This window comes from Xyrauchen texanus, chromosome 12 (genome assembly GCF_025860055.1).
Source record: "Xyrauchen texanus isolate HMW12.3.18 chromosome 12, RBS_HiC_50CHRs, whole genome shotgun sequence".
In the NCBI taxonomy this organism is placed as follows: domain Eukaryota; kingdom Metazoa; phylum Chordata; class Actinopteri; order Cypriniformes; family Catostomidae; genus Xyrauchen; species Xyrauchen texanus.
This window is the reverse complement of record NC_068287.1, coordinates 22066914-22086030: the sequence shown is the minus strand read 5'-3', so window position 1 is coordinate 22086030 and position 19117 is coordinate 22066914. Positions and strand designations below refer to the sequence as shown.

The 19117-nt window shown below is 36.9% G+C and overlaps 1 protein-coding gene across 1 annotated transcript; it reads right to left on the bottom strand.

Moving 5' to 3' along the window:
- Positions 1–2278: 2278 nt before the first annotated feature.
- Positions 2279–18008, bottom strand: LOC127652821 (ADP-ribosylation factor 1-like). The gene is made up of 5 exons (XM_052139222.1): positions 17912–18008; positions 8997–9154; positions 6539–6649; positions 4579–4703; positions 2279–4457 (listed from the first exon to the last, which is right to left on the bottom strand). The coding sequence occupies exons 2-5, from the start codon at positions 9142–9144 to the stop codon at positions 4296–4298; spliced, it is 546 nt and encodes a 181-aa protein (XP_051995182.1). The 5' UTR covers positions 9145–9154; positions 17912–18008; the 3' UTR covers positions 2279–4295.
- Between the last annotated feature and the right edge of the window lie 1109 nt (positions 18009–19117).

The following is a 19117-nucleotide window of genomic DNA, read 5'->3' as shown; positions in this document are numbered from 1 at the left end:
AGAGGCAGGATTAATGCTGATTTATGGCTTGAGAAAGATAAATGGTCTGCACTTATATAGAGCTTTTTTAACCTTAGCGGATTTCAAAGAGCTTTACACTGTGACTCATTCACCCATGCACACACACACACACAGGGGCGAAACTTTCATCAAAATGTTGGGTGGGGGGGGACAATAAACACAACAATTCTCAAGAGCAATTTTTGAAGGGGACACCAAGGTTTTTTTTTTGTTGTTGCCCCATTTGCATTTGTATTATTTTATTTCTTAAACAATTATTTTAAGAATATATCATTATATTATTTACAATACAAATATTTTAATGATATTTTAGGGGGGGACAACCCTCAGATAGGGGGGGTCCTGACCCCCGACCCCCCCGCGATTTCCACCTATGCACACACATTAAACTCACATGCAGATGCTGCTGTGATGTTCAGCTGTGATGACAATGCTTGGGTAGTTAATTACAGTAACCTGAGTATTTTTAATTCGTAACTGTACACCCCATGCTTACAAGGTACACATTTCTGCCTTTAAACCCTCTAAAAATTGTCCCCATTCACTTCCATTGTAAGTGCCTCACAGTCTAAATAATTTTGGGGGGTAATCAACATTATGCCACAAATGATGAGCCCAGAATATTCCTTTAACAAGATTGACCAGGCTTGGAGACCAGCTAACCACCTTCAAATCAAACAGTCTACTAGGAAACATCCATCTTCAGATAACTTTTATCCCCGGTGGAAAATGTAGCCTACTATAGGATCTACTATAGTGTTTTTCTACAAAATGTCATGTATTCACTGTATCAAGCAACCAAAACAACAATACGTGGAACAAAATCATGATTCCTGACAATAAAAATAAATTCTAAATGTAGTTTTGTGGCCTGTAAGAAATACATTTGGCCTACACATTTTCTCAATTCATCCATATAGCCTAGGCAGGTGTTGCAAAAAGTTCAGTCTTTAGATATATTCAGAAATGCTTAAAAAAATATTTCGGATAAGTTGATTAATATTAGAGTAGCTCCTTTGGTTTAACAACCTGAACTGGATGAGGTGTTCAAACTTGAGTAATCCTGAGCTAAATACCTTAGCAGGGTAGAACATAATATTCATTTAAACCCACCAGTGTTTAATTGCTAGATGAACCATAAATTCACTGACTTCGTGCGTTCTGAAAACAGCTGAAGCTGTCGATAAAATGATGAGCTTAATTTGCATGTGGAGAAACAACCTAAAAAAAGGTGATGAGAAATTTGGCTAAGCTTTGAACTTTCTTGCCAGAAAGCTAATTCTTATTTTTTGCACAAAAACAAAGATAACATATCCATAAATTCAAGTGTAGTGGTGACAGTGTCATGATCTGGCGTTTTATTTTTAGTAGGAGGAATTGTAAACTGGTTTGCATACAGAAAAATATGTGTGAAGCACTAGGTGGAAGTAGTCCTTGAGGAGAACTTGTTTGAGTCAACCATTCTGCGTCATGTGTGAAACATTTCCAGTGGGACCATGGACCAAGTGATATGCCTATGAAGGAATTGTGTTGAATGAAAAGGAAGGTATCTTTGAATGTTCGGTCTAATTCCAATATGGACTGTAGCCTGGATTTTGAATGTCTGCTTGTAGCTCATCCTCCTAGAATGTGGGAGATCGTATGGCTGTTAAATGACAGTTAAACAAATAAGGAATATGTGAGAGATTTAACAATTCACTTTTGCCTTGATATAAATAAAACATAAGGCTCTCTCTGGTGGTGTGGAGGACTGTCTACAGTCACAGATGTTGAACACCTGTACAGTAGTTAAACTTTACAGAAACTGTATCAGACTGTGCGGTTGACGCTTCCATAAAAGCATAATCTAAGCTTCATTTTACTTGATTTCCTGCAATTAATCAGACCCTTCTCTCCTTTTAGGATGGATGATGTGGCCTGTCATGCTGCACTGTGTGTTTGCAGGAGGAAGAAAATAGGTAATACGGTCACTAATAGTTATGGCATAATTTTATGTGAATGGTTGCTTTGCTGTTTCTTCTTGATTGAAGTGGATTAAAAAAAAAAAAACTTTCCACAAACCATAAACCCTGTCACCAATCAGTTTGCTGGCCAATTTTAAACAGTTCCACAGCGCTGCCTCAAGATAAAGCAGATTACAACACCGGCAATCTACAGCTCCACCAATTGGAACAATATAGAAAAGTTGGATCTTGCTATTGTAAACAAAACCAGGTAAGATAAGTGAAACCCAACAATAAAGTAACAATGCATGCCATTTTAATAGAGATCTCTTTAATATAGTGCATTTATCAGATGTTACAAGATGGGTTTAAAAAAAGGCTAAAACAAACAAAAAAAAAAACATTTGAAGTAAAGGAAAACAAACATATGCACACGTTCTTTGCTTTTGTTTTATTTTACAGAATTTTGTTTTCTTCATCAAAGCTTCACATCTGAACATAGCTAAATGAAACCTGCAAGCTAAATACATTTTCATACTTAAGTTCATACACTTTAATTACTTGTCATAGATGATGCTTTTTCAAATAAATCTCTATCTACTACAGTAGATCTGTATAGTAATCATAACTAAACAGCCAAAGAACATTATTAGAGTTATGAAACTTGCTGACTTGGTGACAGAAATAGCGGGGCGGGAGGTGTTGCTGTCCAGTTGGAGACAAGGTGAAACATCACCAATTCCTTTGTGAGAGGTTAGTACAGGGTTAGGACCTTTGGGGTCATCCAGAACATGGCCTTAACAGCATGCATGTGCAATGCTGTATTCAACACTGCAGTAACCTTTGGAATATGAAGGAAAATAAAATTTGCTTGTCAGTTTTCTGGATAATGAGAAGATGTGTGTACACGCTCTAAAGTGAACACAGCCGCTCTCTGCTGGTGCTTATTTCTATTAGTGATGTGTTGAAAATGAACCGGTGCATCAGGTAAAGTAGCCATTAACAGATGAAGGAAGAAAGATAGAAATATGAAACATGGAACAGTGGGCATTTCCCTGTCAAGTTACTATAGAGTTTGGATTTAACTGCAGCTGTTCTGAGTCTGCAAGGCTCTGATATGCATTTCTCTTATATCTCAACAGAGAACAATAGATAAATCCAGGTATGCCTAGATTCAAGCTCTGTTCTGTTTCCAGGGCAACTTCTTATCAGTCGCACTTTAAGATCAGTTGCAGATGTGCCTGGATGTTCAGCTTGTTGTTATTCATTAATCAGGCAAAAAAAAAATAACAATACATGCATCCAATTAAGCCATTAGTGGCCTTGCCTAAATGCTCAGATTCTGACAGTATTTCTGACACAAGAGACCACAGTAAACTGGAGTCAGGAAACCTTGAAAGAGACCATAATAACAAAAAATAATCAATCACAACAATAAAAATAAAGAAAGAGCTAAAAGAACCACTGGAGTGGGAGCAGCGCTCAAAAGGCCTCACTGCTCCTGCAGAGGGCGCTCACTCCCTCTACAATCCCAAATACACATAACTCCTGCTACTTACATGGCAATTACAACACATGTAAGGCTGTGGGATCCAATTTGATGATCATACTACAGCATTTATACATTTTTCTGGGTTTGATCACGTAACTGCAAAGCTCTATGAGATTCAAGAGAGCAGATACACATGGTCAAAGGTTTTTCCAACAGCCAATATTAAGACAACATCAAGCTGTTTAACATACAAACTTGTAAACTAAAGGTCTCACAGGCTTGTGCTTACATGCAGTAGGAAACGTGAGCTGGTCACAAAGCTACATGTGACATACCTGAAAGCCTTAGCATGATTTTCAAAAACATGAAGAAGAATGGATGGAAAATGTCACTTTATTGCCTGATTTTTTCCTTCTTTTTCCCAACCTGATGCAGGTTACAATGAGTTTTATCAAATGTGGGGGTCAAAGAATGGCAACTCATACCTTGTAACATTTTAATCATGCGTGATTGCTTTCAACATTGGGAAAATGAAAATCAGGACTGTGGTCTCATTTAAGTGTACTAGGTAACAAATATTTAACATCCTGGTTCATTCTTTACGTGCAGAAGGCTGCTCCCACCCTCAGTACACACACACACACACACACACACACACACACTCAGTCACTGCATGTGTATATTAGACAGCACTGGGCAGAGCCTCTGACATTTACAAGACTGGAAAAAAGAAAGAAATGAATAAACTGGGCAACCGGGTGAGACTCAAACCAGTGCTGTCACCCTTTACACACACTCTTACACACAAAGCGCTAACAGAAGAGGGAGGGTGGAATGGATCATTTAGCATTTTTCAGCTGGTTGGAGAGCCAGTCGAGCCCTTCATACAGGCCATCTCCACTCGTGGCGCAGGTGGCCTGGATGTACCAGTTACGGTGACGCAGGGAATGAAGGCCCAGCTTATCTGTAATTTCTGCTGCGTTCATTGCGTTGGGCAGGTCCTTTAGGGACACAGACAGAAGGAGCGGTGCAGTCAGTTATTGAGCTTTCAAAAACAGAGCCAAAAATTTACTGTGATGCAGCTTGTGCTTACAAACAGAATTTTGTACAGCTCTCTCTCACCTGTTTGTTGGCAAAGACAAGCAGCACTGCATCTCTTAACTCATCCTCTGCCAGCATCCTCGTCAACTCCTCCCTTGCCTCATTCACTCGCTCCCTATCATTACTGTCCACAACAAAAATCAGGCCTGTGAAAGTGAGAGAATAAGGGCAATTAAACTTTGAAATGGTTAATGCCTGGTACAATGTGTATTAGAGCTGTACAATCATGATACAATCAATGATACAATTATATCAATATTTTGCAATATTATTTCTCAAAATTGCATTAATTCTTATATAAATCTTTTTAAATGGTTTGCATTCATAATCATATCCTAGAACTCTAAATAAGTTTGTCAAAACTGCTTCTTTGAGTCATTATACTGGACAAAAAGTGAAACAGGCTACATAAGAGATTGAAACTGATCACGCATATTTACACCCTCATAGATACACAAGGTCTCATGCATTTATCACTGTTTCACTCTCACGCAAACAAGTTTTTAGGGGTACTATTTCATTATATGTATAATTTCATTGACAACGTTTGCATGCATTTAAGAAAACGGTTTATTCCAGGGTTTTTGAGAAAGCGGTGCTCTTAATCATGTAAACGAGAACGCCGATTTCCTTACGCCATTTAAGTGATAAAGAGAAAGCGGTTTAACAAACCTAGGTTTCTCCCAGAGAACACTGCTTAATGTGGCTATGTAAACACAGAAGCAGTGTTCGGGTTTTTGAGAAGTGTGGATGGAGCCAAACATCAAGTCAACACAGCGGAAAGGATTTGACATTTCTAGGAGTAGATTGGGAAAAGCATATACACTTTAATCTATACCCATCGTCACACACCAATGCAAAATATTAACGGTCCCTCACGTGAGTATATGCGCTCATATATTGAGGGAATCCTGAGTTTAATGTGAAAGGGAAACCCCATTCTGCTGCAGATTGCAACAGAAAGTTAAGGAAACAAACAGAGCAACAACTCTGGAATATCTGGAAATAAAGCAAAGCAACAGAGAATTAAATAGTGAAGTCTTCCTCCGATACCATGATTATGATTAACAAAAGTGTTGCAGAAAAATTACATTGCTGTGGAGAAAGCTGCTTACTGACCAGGCACATGTATACAGGAGTAAAGAGTATGCCGTTTAAACAGTGAATCTAACCACAATGCTGCTTTCCGCTATACACCGCTTTCTAGCAATAAGCCAAATTCTAGTGTACATGTAAGCATAGTCATTAAAGTTACACAGTAAAATTATTTCAGAATTTGTTGTAAGCAGAAACAATTGCGCTCCAATTATGACATTAGGATTCATTGCAATGTATTGAATTGTGACCATCACAATGTGAGGTATCATTTAAGGCAGTTGGCTCATATACTCATGCCCCAAGTATACTTCAGACAGGCGCAAATGCTTGGTGTGTGCTTAAAGGACATGCAATGCAAATTTCATCATCAGCCGAGTGCTCGATCTCTGAACGTGTGCAGCCTGATTTTTTTTACCCACTCTGAACATACAGAATGTGTATGCGCCTGGAATTATTTGCACTTAAAAGTAGGTCCACAATTTGGAAACACTCACGGAGCCTTTGCTGTCACGAAAAAGTGCTAGATGAAGAGGTAATTGCAGCTAAACATCAGGAGACGAAGGTGGAAACAACAAAAGTGGATGTGAACATCAAAAGCATGTGTGTGAGGAGGTCAGGATATGCCTACATTTGTATAACTCCTGTCTGAAGTAATATAACGACACCTTTATGGGTCTAAACTCCTGAAGTGAAATAGTCCAGTAACTTATAGCAGTTGTAGGGTATACGCACGCACCGCTTGTATGCATACACAGTCAAATTAAGAATACTTTAAGAAAATATTAAGTGAAAGGCTCAACCTTACGCAGACGCAAAGCATTCGAGTCAAAACCGAATTATACTATGGGCTTCAGCCCTACTGTGTGTATGTGTGGACACTGACCTTGTGTATTCTGGAAATAGTGCCTCCAGAGTGGCCGGATCTTGTCCTGACCGCCAACGTCCCACACCGTGAAACTGATGTTCTTGTACTCTACTGTCTCAACATTAAAACCTGCACAAAGAGATACAATTGCTCAAAGAGAGAAGGTCAGATGGAATGAGAGGTGAGAGGGCATGAACTGGTTGTGGCTCATACCGGGGCCCCACTCTAATAAAACTAAAGCCTGAGGGCACTTACACAAACACACCCACACACACAGGCTGGAAACACAGAGAGATGGAATGAGAGGCAGATGAAAAACAGCCACACTCACAGAATTAAAGAACAAATAAGAGTAAAAAAAATAATGCTACATGTTTCAGTTATGCTGCACTCTGAAAAGATTGAAGGAAATGTAAGAGTTAAACTACAGCAAAAGTTGCTCACTTTTCTATACTATATCATCATGAAAATAAATGAGTCAGAGTTAAAAAAAATTTTTTTTAAAAAGGTGCATCTCTACATAAGTGTTACAGAACAACAGCTTAAAAGTTAAGAGTAAGAGCCTATTCACACCAAATCTGAGCTGAATTTTTTGACACGAACTGCAGATAAAAAGGCCCATTCACACCAAAATCGAGAAAAAATTTTGAACAGCAAATACACTCCAGAACAATAGGTGCATTTGTTTTTTTGTTTTTTAAACCTATTAAGAATTAACCAAAAGGTGTTCAGCTTCAAAAAGCACACCACCAGCAACAGCTCCACATCCACCTTCAACATAGGTACTTAGCTGTGCCTGAAAGTTAACCCCCGGTAGCCAAAGTTTCACGAGTTTCATTCGCTGTTAGTAAGGTTAGGTTTAGGGTTTCTGTGTGATTCGAAATAAACATAATAAACACAGTGTGTGAACGTCGCATGCAAAACATTGGGAAACCAGGGGGTTACCTTCTAGACACAACCCTGGTTCCTGGTTGATCTTCTTTAGGTGTCTAATGTTGGTTTGCCAAGTATCACCACCAACACACTGGAATTTGTTGCTGCAGCAGCCTGGGATGTGTGACTAAAAGCATTTTCTCATTGCTTCGTCAGCTTTGCAGTCCAAAGGAAAAGAAATGGATTGCTCTCAATAAAAAAACCTTCAGATTGTCGGCAGGACCCGGTGTGAATAGCGCCATAGGACAAAATGTTTCCTATTCGAAAGCTCGTTCACAACGATCATTTGCGTCGAACATTCGGGGGTTGGTGTGAACAGGCCATATCATCTAGCTGCACCAAACAGAATTTATCTTTTTTTTTTCTTTCTGCAATTTCAAACACTCTTCCAATCAGCCATTCCTTGGAAAACAGGTAGGCTTTACCTAAACTCATGCCACTGTGATTGAGCCAATTAGGCGTGGGCAATATGACCAAAATCGTTTATCACAACCTGAATAATTTTATCATGAGATAGTAAATATTTTCTAAAAAATCAATACAAATTTGTTTATATATTAAATTACAATATGGCTGTCTATTTTGGGATAATCCAATCAGTAAATTAAATACTTTTAATTGAAAACTACTTTAGTAATTTTCTCTTTAACTTGACAAAAATACTTTTAAATCAACCACTAAATGTCACATTATGCCAAAATTCAGTTTTATATGTTGTTGACCAATATTATTATTATTATAAACTTTCCTCAAGAAACTCAACATCTTCTAAAAGCAATGCAATAAAGAAAATAATGCATAAGTGAAAAAATATCTAAAGAAAATAAACCTTTTAATTAAGTCAGCTCTATAGAGTATATGAACATCTGAATGTAAACAAGGTCCTCCGAATATCTAAAATCATTGGAACAGAATTTTAGTAAGAGTAATGTTGATTAGTTTAAAAATCTTTATTTTTGGCATAGGTCAGTGTTGCTGCCGTTTTCCTCATCAGTGGTGGTTAGAATGTCGGGCTGTCTAGCCGTTTGAGATTTTTGACATCCTTCAAAGTGCTTTAAGGTCAAATTAACTTAGTACAACTCAAATGGGTTATGTACGTTTTGTGGTCTTCGCCGCGATTTTGAGTAGCACTATGATACCGCTCTGTGCTCTGAAGCACAAACATTGGAAAGCTTGCTGTACTCACATGCCACTCATGTAAAACACAGATATGCATGTCAGATGAGAAGCATCAAATTCAATAATTGTCATTGAATTTGCCCTTTTATTGAGATTATGCCAGAAAAACCTGTCTGCCTACTGAAAATATGCTGTGCACATGGATATTTACATATCGCAATATACACGATATAGCAACATCTCTATTGATTGACACTTTATATTGATGCCAACTGCCACGATATACGTCGTCAAATTGTCCAGCCCTAGAGCTAATGCAATTCGATTTGGTGCTGATAGTGGCACAGAAATTACAATCTGCAAGCAAGATGATTGTGAAAGACTGCAAATTAAGAATGTAACAGGGCATGTCAGTGCTACAGACCGATAGTGGGGATGGTGGTGACTATTTCTCCCAGTTTCAGTTTGTACAGGATGGTAGTCTTTCCAGCAGCATCCAACCCCACCATCAAGATTCTCATCTCTTTCTTCCCAAAGAGATTCTTGAAGAGGCCTGCAAACATATTCCCCATTGTGTCAGATCTGTGGAGAGGAACATTGAGGGTAGGTGGAGTTACATCGCAGTATAATATGTTCCTTATTAGAGTCACATTTCAACTGACATTATTGGTTAAACTATAGAAAGGTCTATTTAAAACTACTTTTTTATTGTCAAACAAGAGCTCATGAGAAACTAAAGGTAATGCAGGTCAAGAGTTGTCAGTCAACCACCCTAGCTTTGAGTCTCCCACTCAAACAGAGATTTTTAGTTTCTGCAGTGTGGTATCAAAAACAGTGACAGAACACAATCACCCAATTTAAACTTCACTGCTGAAACCAAGCTTGTCATGAATATAGGTTATAGTTCAACCACATCTGTTAGTGAGGAAACAAGTAGAGCTCAAAGCTGATTCACCATATGAAGAGAAAAGACAAAGGAAGGAGAGGCACAGAGAAACAATAGGCTCAGTAATGAGGTGAATGCAGGATGCCACTGGAAGAAAGAACAGTACAGGAGGATAACTAGAAACCTGACCAACCTGTAAGAGGAGACACCTGCCCTCTGAATTAATCAGAGACAGAGAGAGGGAAGGCTAACTTGACAGACTGGCGCACATCGACTGAGTTACCCTTTAATCCGAACTGTAACTCAATACATGAACTGCCGTTTTAGACAAAGACCAAACACTCTTTAAAATCATCCATTTAAACAATGATATGTTGCAGGAAGAAGTGGTAGAAGTGGTAGATTATTCCCAGGGAGAGTGGAGACCAAGCTGATCCCAAGGACAAATGGGAATGACAGCTGAGCTTACACTGCGAAACACAATGAAGCATCATGTCATAACTGCACATCTTTAATGCCAATTTGAAGAAAAAGCACAAGATTATGTTTAAATACCAGAGAACTCATTTCAACAAGAATACCTGTACTCAGTTTACGGCATGTCTAATTATGGCACAAAGTTAGCAGCCAAGAATGTGTGAGAACACACCCATGTTGTGATGTCAAAGCTGTGTCCTCGGAGTAAAGCAAGTGAGGGTGGGGCTTCAAATGCTGTGAGTTGGAACATACATTCCTCAACACAACATAACTACTTCACAGACCTCAAACTATTAAAAAACAAAACAAACAAAAAAAAAAAACACTCTCAGGGCCCACATGAAAATGACTACCTCTGAGATTTAAGAGATATTTCCCCAATAATGAACCGTCACAGAAATTGTACACAACATTTTGAAAAGTGAGTGGTGAAATTATACAATGGAGAAAGGATAAAGATGGTTTTTATTAGCCATAGCATATACCTGCCACAAATTAAGTCAACTATATTATTTTCAAGAACCAGAGAAGTTTAATTATTTAGTGGAAAAGGTCAATTGAGAAGCTCTTCTTAAAGAGGCTGTTGTAGTTATTACAACAGCACAGTAATCTCTGTCAAGTGAAAATAAAGCTGGAACGTATGGAACAATAGTAACTACACTCATTTTACAGTCTGTACATTTACATGAGCAGTTTAATCGAGCTACAGCTGGATTTTACATAGTCAAGATGCAGTCTTTTAGGTTTGATGATATTGTGGCGACAATATGAAGTGTCATTCGATAGAGATTTTGCTATATTGTGTATATTGGGGTGCATCGATTGTTCGATCGGCCAATGATCTAAATCGGCTGATCTTCGTCTTAAGTCGGTGATTGGCCGATCGTGTCTAGAAACAATGCCGATCATTTTGGTAGCATGCAGAAAGCACACATCCAACGAATTAAACAACAAATAAACATGAATATACAAATCTGATTATACATGATGGAACGCGAGTCGTGACAATAAGACATTGTGTGCAGTGACATAGACTGTTTGAGCGATCATGAGCACTTTCAGCTTCACTCATGGTGTCATTCAAACATGCAGCTCTCCAGGTGCTCTCAATATCTCATCAGTCACTCATCTAAGTGCTATTCTGTGAGGATCCCAATTTAAATCAGATTAATGTTGCTCACAGTACCACTAATCACAGCAATTATATTTTAACCATAACAGCACTGCATCATCTTTATGCATTTGCTTTAAATTTAGTGATTTGTGTTACAGCAAAACGCCAAAGACAGTAAACAAAACACAGATATGAATGATTTCTCACTTGATTTCCCAGTTTTAGAACTTGTAATGGATATATTTTTATTTATGAACGTATCTCGGCTGTGTGTGATGCTCTCGTGGTTTTTACTGCTTACCAGTATGTCACAATGAACTTCATAACAGTTTAAACATTTTTTGGGGGAAATTCACAATTAATTTCAATGTAATTTAGGTAACTTTATATTAGTTAATAACATTACAATTGTTCATTGTTAGTTAGTGCATTAAATAATGTTAACCGATACAACTTTTGATTTTAAAGATGTTTATGTTTTAACTAACATTAAGTTCACTACAGTCAGTAATGTTAACAAATGGAACCTTTTTGAAAAGTGTTAAACTAATTTAACTGGGTGGGGCATAAACATATAACTACACAATATAACAAAATTGGTATTGGCTGATCTTGACCGAAAAAATTGGAGATAGGTCTCTGCCTCAAATTTTCTGATCGGTGCACCACTAGTGTATATCGTGATATGTAAATATCTATGTGTGCAGCATGGGCTTATCTATCAGTGGGTAGGGCTTCACGTGAGACTAAGAGAACTGAAGAAACATGGACAGGGTTTTTCTGGCATTGAACAGTTTTCTGTGACCGCCCAAGCAAATGTTATGACCTTCATCACGGGTTTGGCACTTTAAAAGTGCTAAATATTCTTCTCATCTGACATGCGAATATCTCACGTGACTGTAGCCACAGTACGTCTCTGATGCCTCAAAGTGCACACAAATCCAGAAGGCTTTTCTAAATTTGTGCTTTCTAAACAGCAGAGCTCAGAGCGGGATCACTAATGCTTCTCAATCATTTCTGACCCAAGAAAACCCACCCAAAATGACTCCCAAACAGATCAAGAAAATGAAGAGGAGCTTGTTATTAAAACAGGTGCAACATCTGTTTCTCAAATGGCTAATCACTCATAATACTGTAAAAGCAATCTAAATACTTTTGTATTTAGCATTTTGGAAAGGTTGATTTTTATTTATTTATGTACTTTGACATTGTCTTGTTCCAAATAAAGAGGAAGTAGTTTTAATTCATAAAGTATTTAATTCCCTGACTGGAGTTGCACAAATAGGCATTAATTAACAGCAGAGCACCACAGTAATAATGAAAGCATTGATGGAAACCTTATTCAGTACAACATCATTCTTTCTTGAGATATTGCTTAAATATAATGTAATTGTTATCATTATTATTAGGATTATTTATTACTACATTTACTATTACATTTGACTACACAGTAGTAGTATATTTCAGTCACAATTTCATCAATTTACAAATTCACATTTAAAAGGTAATACAATTTTTATGACTGGATTCACCGATTCCGTCCGTGTATTCAGTTTTCCACAATCAATTCCATGAAAATGTCAACCATACCATGTAAAAATAAAGTTTTAATCAAAGGCACACACCCCCTTTTAAATTGTTCATTTAGATCATTATTTTAATATATTAAAGTGCAATAATGGATTTTTTTAGGAAATGGCACGGTTTATGGACCTCATATGAAGGGTGCACCATTTCTAAAACTACATTTTCAAACAGCCATATTTTATAATTGCAAAAGAGGGATTGAAGAACTATTTATTTTCACTTTATGTAACCAAAAATTATTTTCCAGAGATACATGTTATTATCCGAAAAACTAAAGCAGCACAGCTACTGGATCTCCCGTTGTCTCCGCTGCTAAAGCATGATAAATAAGTATGTTCCATTGTGTTCTGTCACCATGACAAATTTCTTGTGTGTGTGTGTGTGTGTGTGTGTGTGTGTGTGTGTGTGTGTGTGTGTGTGTGTGTGTGTGTGTGTGTGTGTGTGTGTGTGTGTGTGTGTAACTATACTTGGCAAAACAGCTCATTCTGATTCTTTTTGCTCTTCACATCACCAAACAATGTTCTAAGCATAACCAAGATCATCTACACAGGCGGCAGCCAATGAGTGCGAGGATTCTCTTCTTCAACGTTTAGTGAAACACCACAGGTCATGTGATTTCAACATGGTGAAACACATCGAAGGGGGTGAACCGCACCATGTAGAATAAAACACCTTTTTATTGAAAACTATTATAAGTACAGTCTTCATCTCATGTGAGTGTACACCATTTGGATCAAACTTCACAAAAACAATTAATTCATTAATGTGTCAAACCTTTAATACACAGCCTTTCAAGGCTTAGTATTCGTGCAAGACCAAATCATGATTTCAGTGTTATTACAATCCATTATGCAGCCTTGAAGGATATACAGATGTCTCAGAGATCAAAGTCTACATGTTTTTGGACAGCAATTTGGACAGTTTCCTCTCATCTTGTAAGTGCTGCTTTCACAACTGTACTGCACAACTGTACTGCACGAAGAGATGTCACGTTCTTAATGACAGTTTTCCCCATTTATGTGAAAACAACGATTAAAATAATTAAATATAACATGTTCATAGGAGTGCCAACTGTCCTAAATTATGTGGCTATTATTATTCCTTGATTATGCTTTTCAAATGACTGAATATTTACAAAGTGTGTGGTCTCCCAAAAACTCATGTCTATTGTAGGCACGTCTAAAATGCAAGTTTATTTCCTGATCTAAAGTGGAAAAAAATTAGTTTAGACTTAACATTTTCTGATGTTTGGACATTATCTGCAAGTTTTTATGATTATTCATTCAAATGATTCTATATACTGGTCATGACTACTTTATATTAGGGCTGTCAAACGATTAAAATATTTAATAGCAATTAATCACATACATTTTTGTAGTAAATAAACTTAATCTTAATAAACATGAGTGGACAAAATATGCTACATTCAGATGTATTTTTCAGTCATCCACACAAAACCTACCCCACCAACAGAGTTGAACAACAGAAAATGAACTCATAACTAAAATTATGTACAATATATGGTAGTTGTAAGTGTATTATGACAGGATTTATCGGTGCTTTGCGGGCATGTTCGTTCTACTGCTATGTACATTGATAAAATGCTTGGCACAGGTATCAACATAATGTCTCCCACCATCTGTTTTCCCGACAGACAATGCATGTGACATTAGCGGCGTTTGCGAGAATTATTATTTACCGTTAACTTCGAAAGCACTACTTTATATGTGATGTTAAATTTGAAGTTTTCCCTGCAAATGTCATGTCCGTAATGCTGGAATTGCCTGTCTACAAAGTCTTGATTTAAAAAGGATTTCAATAATTAGCAAATGGGTCTAAATCCATGCGGTCTTCAGTCATGAACAAACCTTGTTTCCATATCTAACAAGTTTCCACTTGTTTAAAATTTCCTAAATTATATTAAAATTTGCTATTAAACTTAACTTTGCTATGAATCATAATCTATGCGATTACAGTTCTGTGTAAAATGTATTATCTCCTTGACAACGTTCAAGTAATAGTTTTGTGTAAATGCAAAGACATCCATGGGGCAAAATACATGTCACAATAATGTGTTTAAAATAGCTGTGTGTCAGGTGACAATGAGAGCATTGATTTGATTTGCATGTCATTTGCTTCTAAATAAGCTGCAGAATTGCTGCTCACTGGGAAACAAAAAATGTCATCTCTGTCAGCAGGTGTTTCGAGAGGCCGCGATCGACAAAACATTATTAATAATTCTGATGCCATTTGGGATGGACTCCGTAATCGCAGTGTTGTATTTATTGTTTTTCACTTTCCTGAGAATGTATACTTATTCCAGCTAACTATTTGCCTTTAGCCTATTAAACAACACCTAAACCTTTAAACTGTAGGTCTAGTTTAAAATGTGAGATTACATTTAAGCAATGACTCCTTTGTCATTTATGTTCTCCATTTGAGATCATATGTTGTCAAATTATTTTGCATATTATTATTGTTGTTGTAATTATATAAAAAAACATGGTATGTGTTTATTATTGTAAAATAAAATGTTTGCACATTTTATCTCCGTTTAATATTTTCTCAGTAATATAATAACGATTAAAAAATAAAGCATTTCAAAAAAAAAAAAATGGGTTTAGCATATCGGCTATTGCATATACATACAAATAATCGTTATCGTATCATTTTTTAAAAATCTATATCAGCCGATCTCTATTTGTGTATCACTCATCCTTGTTTATACTTTCGCCTGGAACCGCAGCACGCCTTATGCACGCATCTATCAGTGGCTTCAAACATTTAAACTTGACGCACACCTCAGTTGCACTGTTCTCCAAACGATAGATGGCAGTGCAGAGATAATATCAGCTAATCCAGCAGCAAACCGCAGCAAAGAAGAGTTTTGATAGATTATACATTTACCTAGCCAGGTATTATTATAATAGTTCATATTCAAGAAACGTAATCATTAGTAAGCTATATACACTGTCCGTCAGTGGTTAAACTAAAGTACTTTTATTTATTTACAGATACTAGTGATTTATATTTTATAGCCAAGATAAGTTTTACATTTAAAATAATTTTATAAACTCCAACTATATTTAAAACACGTTAAAAAGAATTTACACAATATAAAATTAACAAGAGCTGTTCATTTAATGAAACCAAACATTAGTGTATTGTTTAGACCTTTTTCTTCATATAAAAGTTAGTGGAAAAATAGGCTCACTTGACTTTTTGAACACAAACAACTGAGGAGCTATAACAGGTAATTTCGCTGAGAAATCATTGTCCTTTTAACATTATTTTGGCAATTTAACTATGCCTTAAAAGCACAGGCACATCTGCCCTACCCCTTTACTCGCCAGCTTATTCTATTTCCGTGGGTCAGTGATAAAATGATGAAACAAAATCTCAAAGGTTTTGCTTCATGCAAAATAAGGGCTTGTGGGTTTAATCAAAGTGCATTAAAATAACATGTAAAAAGTGAAGAAATTAAGGCAGAAATATTTTACTACTGCATTTTATATATATATATATATATATATATATATATATATATATATATATAAAAATATGAGTTCCAAAAACAACAGTGTAAATAAAAAACTGACCAAAAATAAAGTTGACTAAAGGGACATAGTTTAAGTATTTAAAAATAGTTTAATATTTAAAACATTATTGTTTATGGCATTCATAATTTTTAAACCCTTAGAAGGAAATCATTTATCCCTATTTTTGTATTTGATTTATATAGTCCAAGTCAAATATGTAATATTTAACTGTCATATAAATGTCCATTTTTGACACTAAATCGATGACTGAATTTCAGAATTGTGACAGCCCTAACTTTTGGCATATCTTCATTATAAAATCTCAATCAAAACAGTTTAAATAATGTGGAAATGTGTAGAGTAAAACATAAAACAACTGTGTACTTGACAATGCAAAGCTTTTTAAACAACTCAATACATTATCTGTGGACTGTTTTAAGAGACGTGAAACATGTCCATGCATCAAAAAGGAGGATACTTCACCATTTACCTACATGAAAATATAGACTAATGCACAACAAAAGTGCAAGAAAAAAAAAGCCACCAGTCTAAAATGGTTCATCTTTACCATGACCCATTTATGAGGAAAACTAAGAAGTGAGAGCACAACAGAGCTTAGAGACAAATCACATGACAACATTTGATCCCATCCACATTTTCAACGTTGCGACAGATACAAGGCCAATTAAAGCAAGAAGTGCTCACAAACCAGAAATCAGTGTGTGTCATTTATATTTAGGGTTGACTGCGAGGGGCTAGGCTTGCCTACGAAACACCGTACAACTGAAAACAGCAGTAGTAAAATGACGCTACACTACGAATAGCTTGTACACGTCATTGATCTAGTTTTCCAATGCAAGTCTCAGTCTGGACAGTAACCGAAGGGGGTTGAAATTAATCATTTATCGTGAACACCTACCTCAGATTAGATTTTAATCGGAGTCAAGATACCCGTTCGTATACAATCCAGTGGTCATCCGTTTACAGTCTTTCGCAATATATAATACTAATACCATACCACTTCACACTGCGTCATTAATATACATACACGTATAATTTCTAGTGAACTTCCTAAAACAGTGACACTGTGTGTAGACAAAAGCCAAAAAAAACACCTACAAGAGAAAGCTAGACAAAGCGGCAGGAAGGTTCAAATTAAGTCTAAACTAAATAAATCCAACATCCACTGCAGCTCAGAAACACGGCCTAACAATGAATCAAATAACCCACAGTACTCTGTGTATTTCCACGCTTATTCCAATCTACTCTGCTAAACGATATGAACGAGAACGATCTTGTGATAGCCAATGAATCAATCAATCTACACGCTTCAGTTCTGTTTATGAAGTAAGCGTCCTAGCCTCATCTGCTGCTAAGGGCGCAGGCGAGGTAACAAGATCACCCTACTGTATACTACACTGCTACGTCTTTTATACACTCACTCATTAGTAACAATACCACCTGCGTAGACGGCAAGAATACACGTTAACACTTATAAATTAGTTCTGAAAAGGTCTGATTAATAGGATAAGCAGGCGCGAGCCGGTTCTGCATTTACACATCAGCTAAGCAAACATCAGTCCGTTAGCCCGCTAGCCTCTCGGACAAAAACGACCATTTCAAAACTGAGGTCTCTTCCTCTGTTGGCCAATTGTGTACGAAGTTCAAATGAAACGGGCTCGATTTAACATATCTCTGAACAATAACGCAATGTGTGTCGTTACGGCTTTATTTACCTTTTGGTGCAGTTTCGCTACAATTTTCCGGTTCTCCTCGTCACCGCTAAAAAACAAAATGGCGTCTTTCTCTTGTCCGAGGACAGTCGCGTCATCGGCCACGCCCATACATACATTTTGTCCAATCATATTATCCAAAGTGCTTGCGAAAGCCCACCCTGTTAACGTCATCGTCCAATGATTGCCTCGTGGGCGTGGGGGCAGATGTACGCGTGTAAAGGCCACATCCTCTGCCATGAATAATAAAAGAAGAGTCGACCTGTTTTAGCCAGAGTTCTTTGGTTTAAGAAAATGTATGCTCCAGATGAGGGCCTCATGATGTCAAACCGGAGGATTGAGTAATTACAACGTAAATAGTTAAATAAATGGCAGATTGGCTACTTCTAGGTGTTCTTCGTCGAATGTATGAACTGACACTCTCTAGTGGCGAAGAGACTGCTGCGTGGCAGGTGTTCATACATACTGTATCAAGTCACAAAAACAATAGTCCACTAGATGGGGTAATATGTTCTCATTGACTCGTTGAGCAATATGTCATTCATTTTAAGGAGTCTGGTCCAGTCAGCAGAGGGTGCTGTACAGTATGAAATTGATTTAAACTTCAAAGCTATTGTGAGACGGGATGCTCATCTGCGCCTGCAGTGGCCTCTGCTCTGGCCATTTGAAAGCATGTTTTAGGATACAGTTAAATTTGTTCTTTAAAGTTAGGTGTGTTAGCATTAAAGCTGGAGACAAAGAGAATATGCCCTTATATTAATTATACTAACTTTATTCATTTAAACTTCAGGAAGGAGATATTCCGTGCAAATGCATTAATAGTACTGACAAAAAACAAAAAGGCAAAACAGGGGCGTTTCTCTCTGACCTGAAAGATCCATAAAGGGATAATTAAACAAAAAATTAAAATTCTCTCTCCATTTACTCACCCTCATGCCAGCCTATACGCCTATGATTTTCTTTCCTCTATGGAACTAGGGGCGAAAATTTCAAATTTGGGGGGGTGGGACAATAAACGTAACAATTCTCAAGAGCAATTTTTGAAGGTTTTTTTTTTGTTGTTGCCCCGTTTGCATTTGTATTATTTTATTTCTTAAACAATTATTTTAAGAATATATCATTATATTATTTACAATACACATATTTTAATGATATTTTGGGGGGCAAACCTCAGATAGGGGAGTCCTGACCCCCCAAAGATTTTTAGAA

Coding starts and splice junctions, on each gene's coding strand:
- LOC127652821 (XM_052139222.1), bottom strand. CDS start 9,144: ATGGGGAATATGTTTGCAGGCCTCTTCAAGAATCTCTTTGGGAAGAAA. Junction 6,650..8,996: donor CACCACCATCCCCACTATCG/GTCTGTAGCACT, acceptor CTCTTTGTGCAG/GTTTTAATGTTGAGACAGTA. Junction 4,704..6,538: donor CTATTTCCAGAATACACAAG/GTCAGTGTCCAC, acceptor TCACTTTCACAG/GCCTGATTTTTGTTGTGGAC.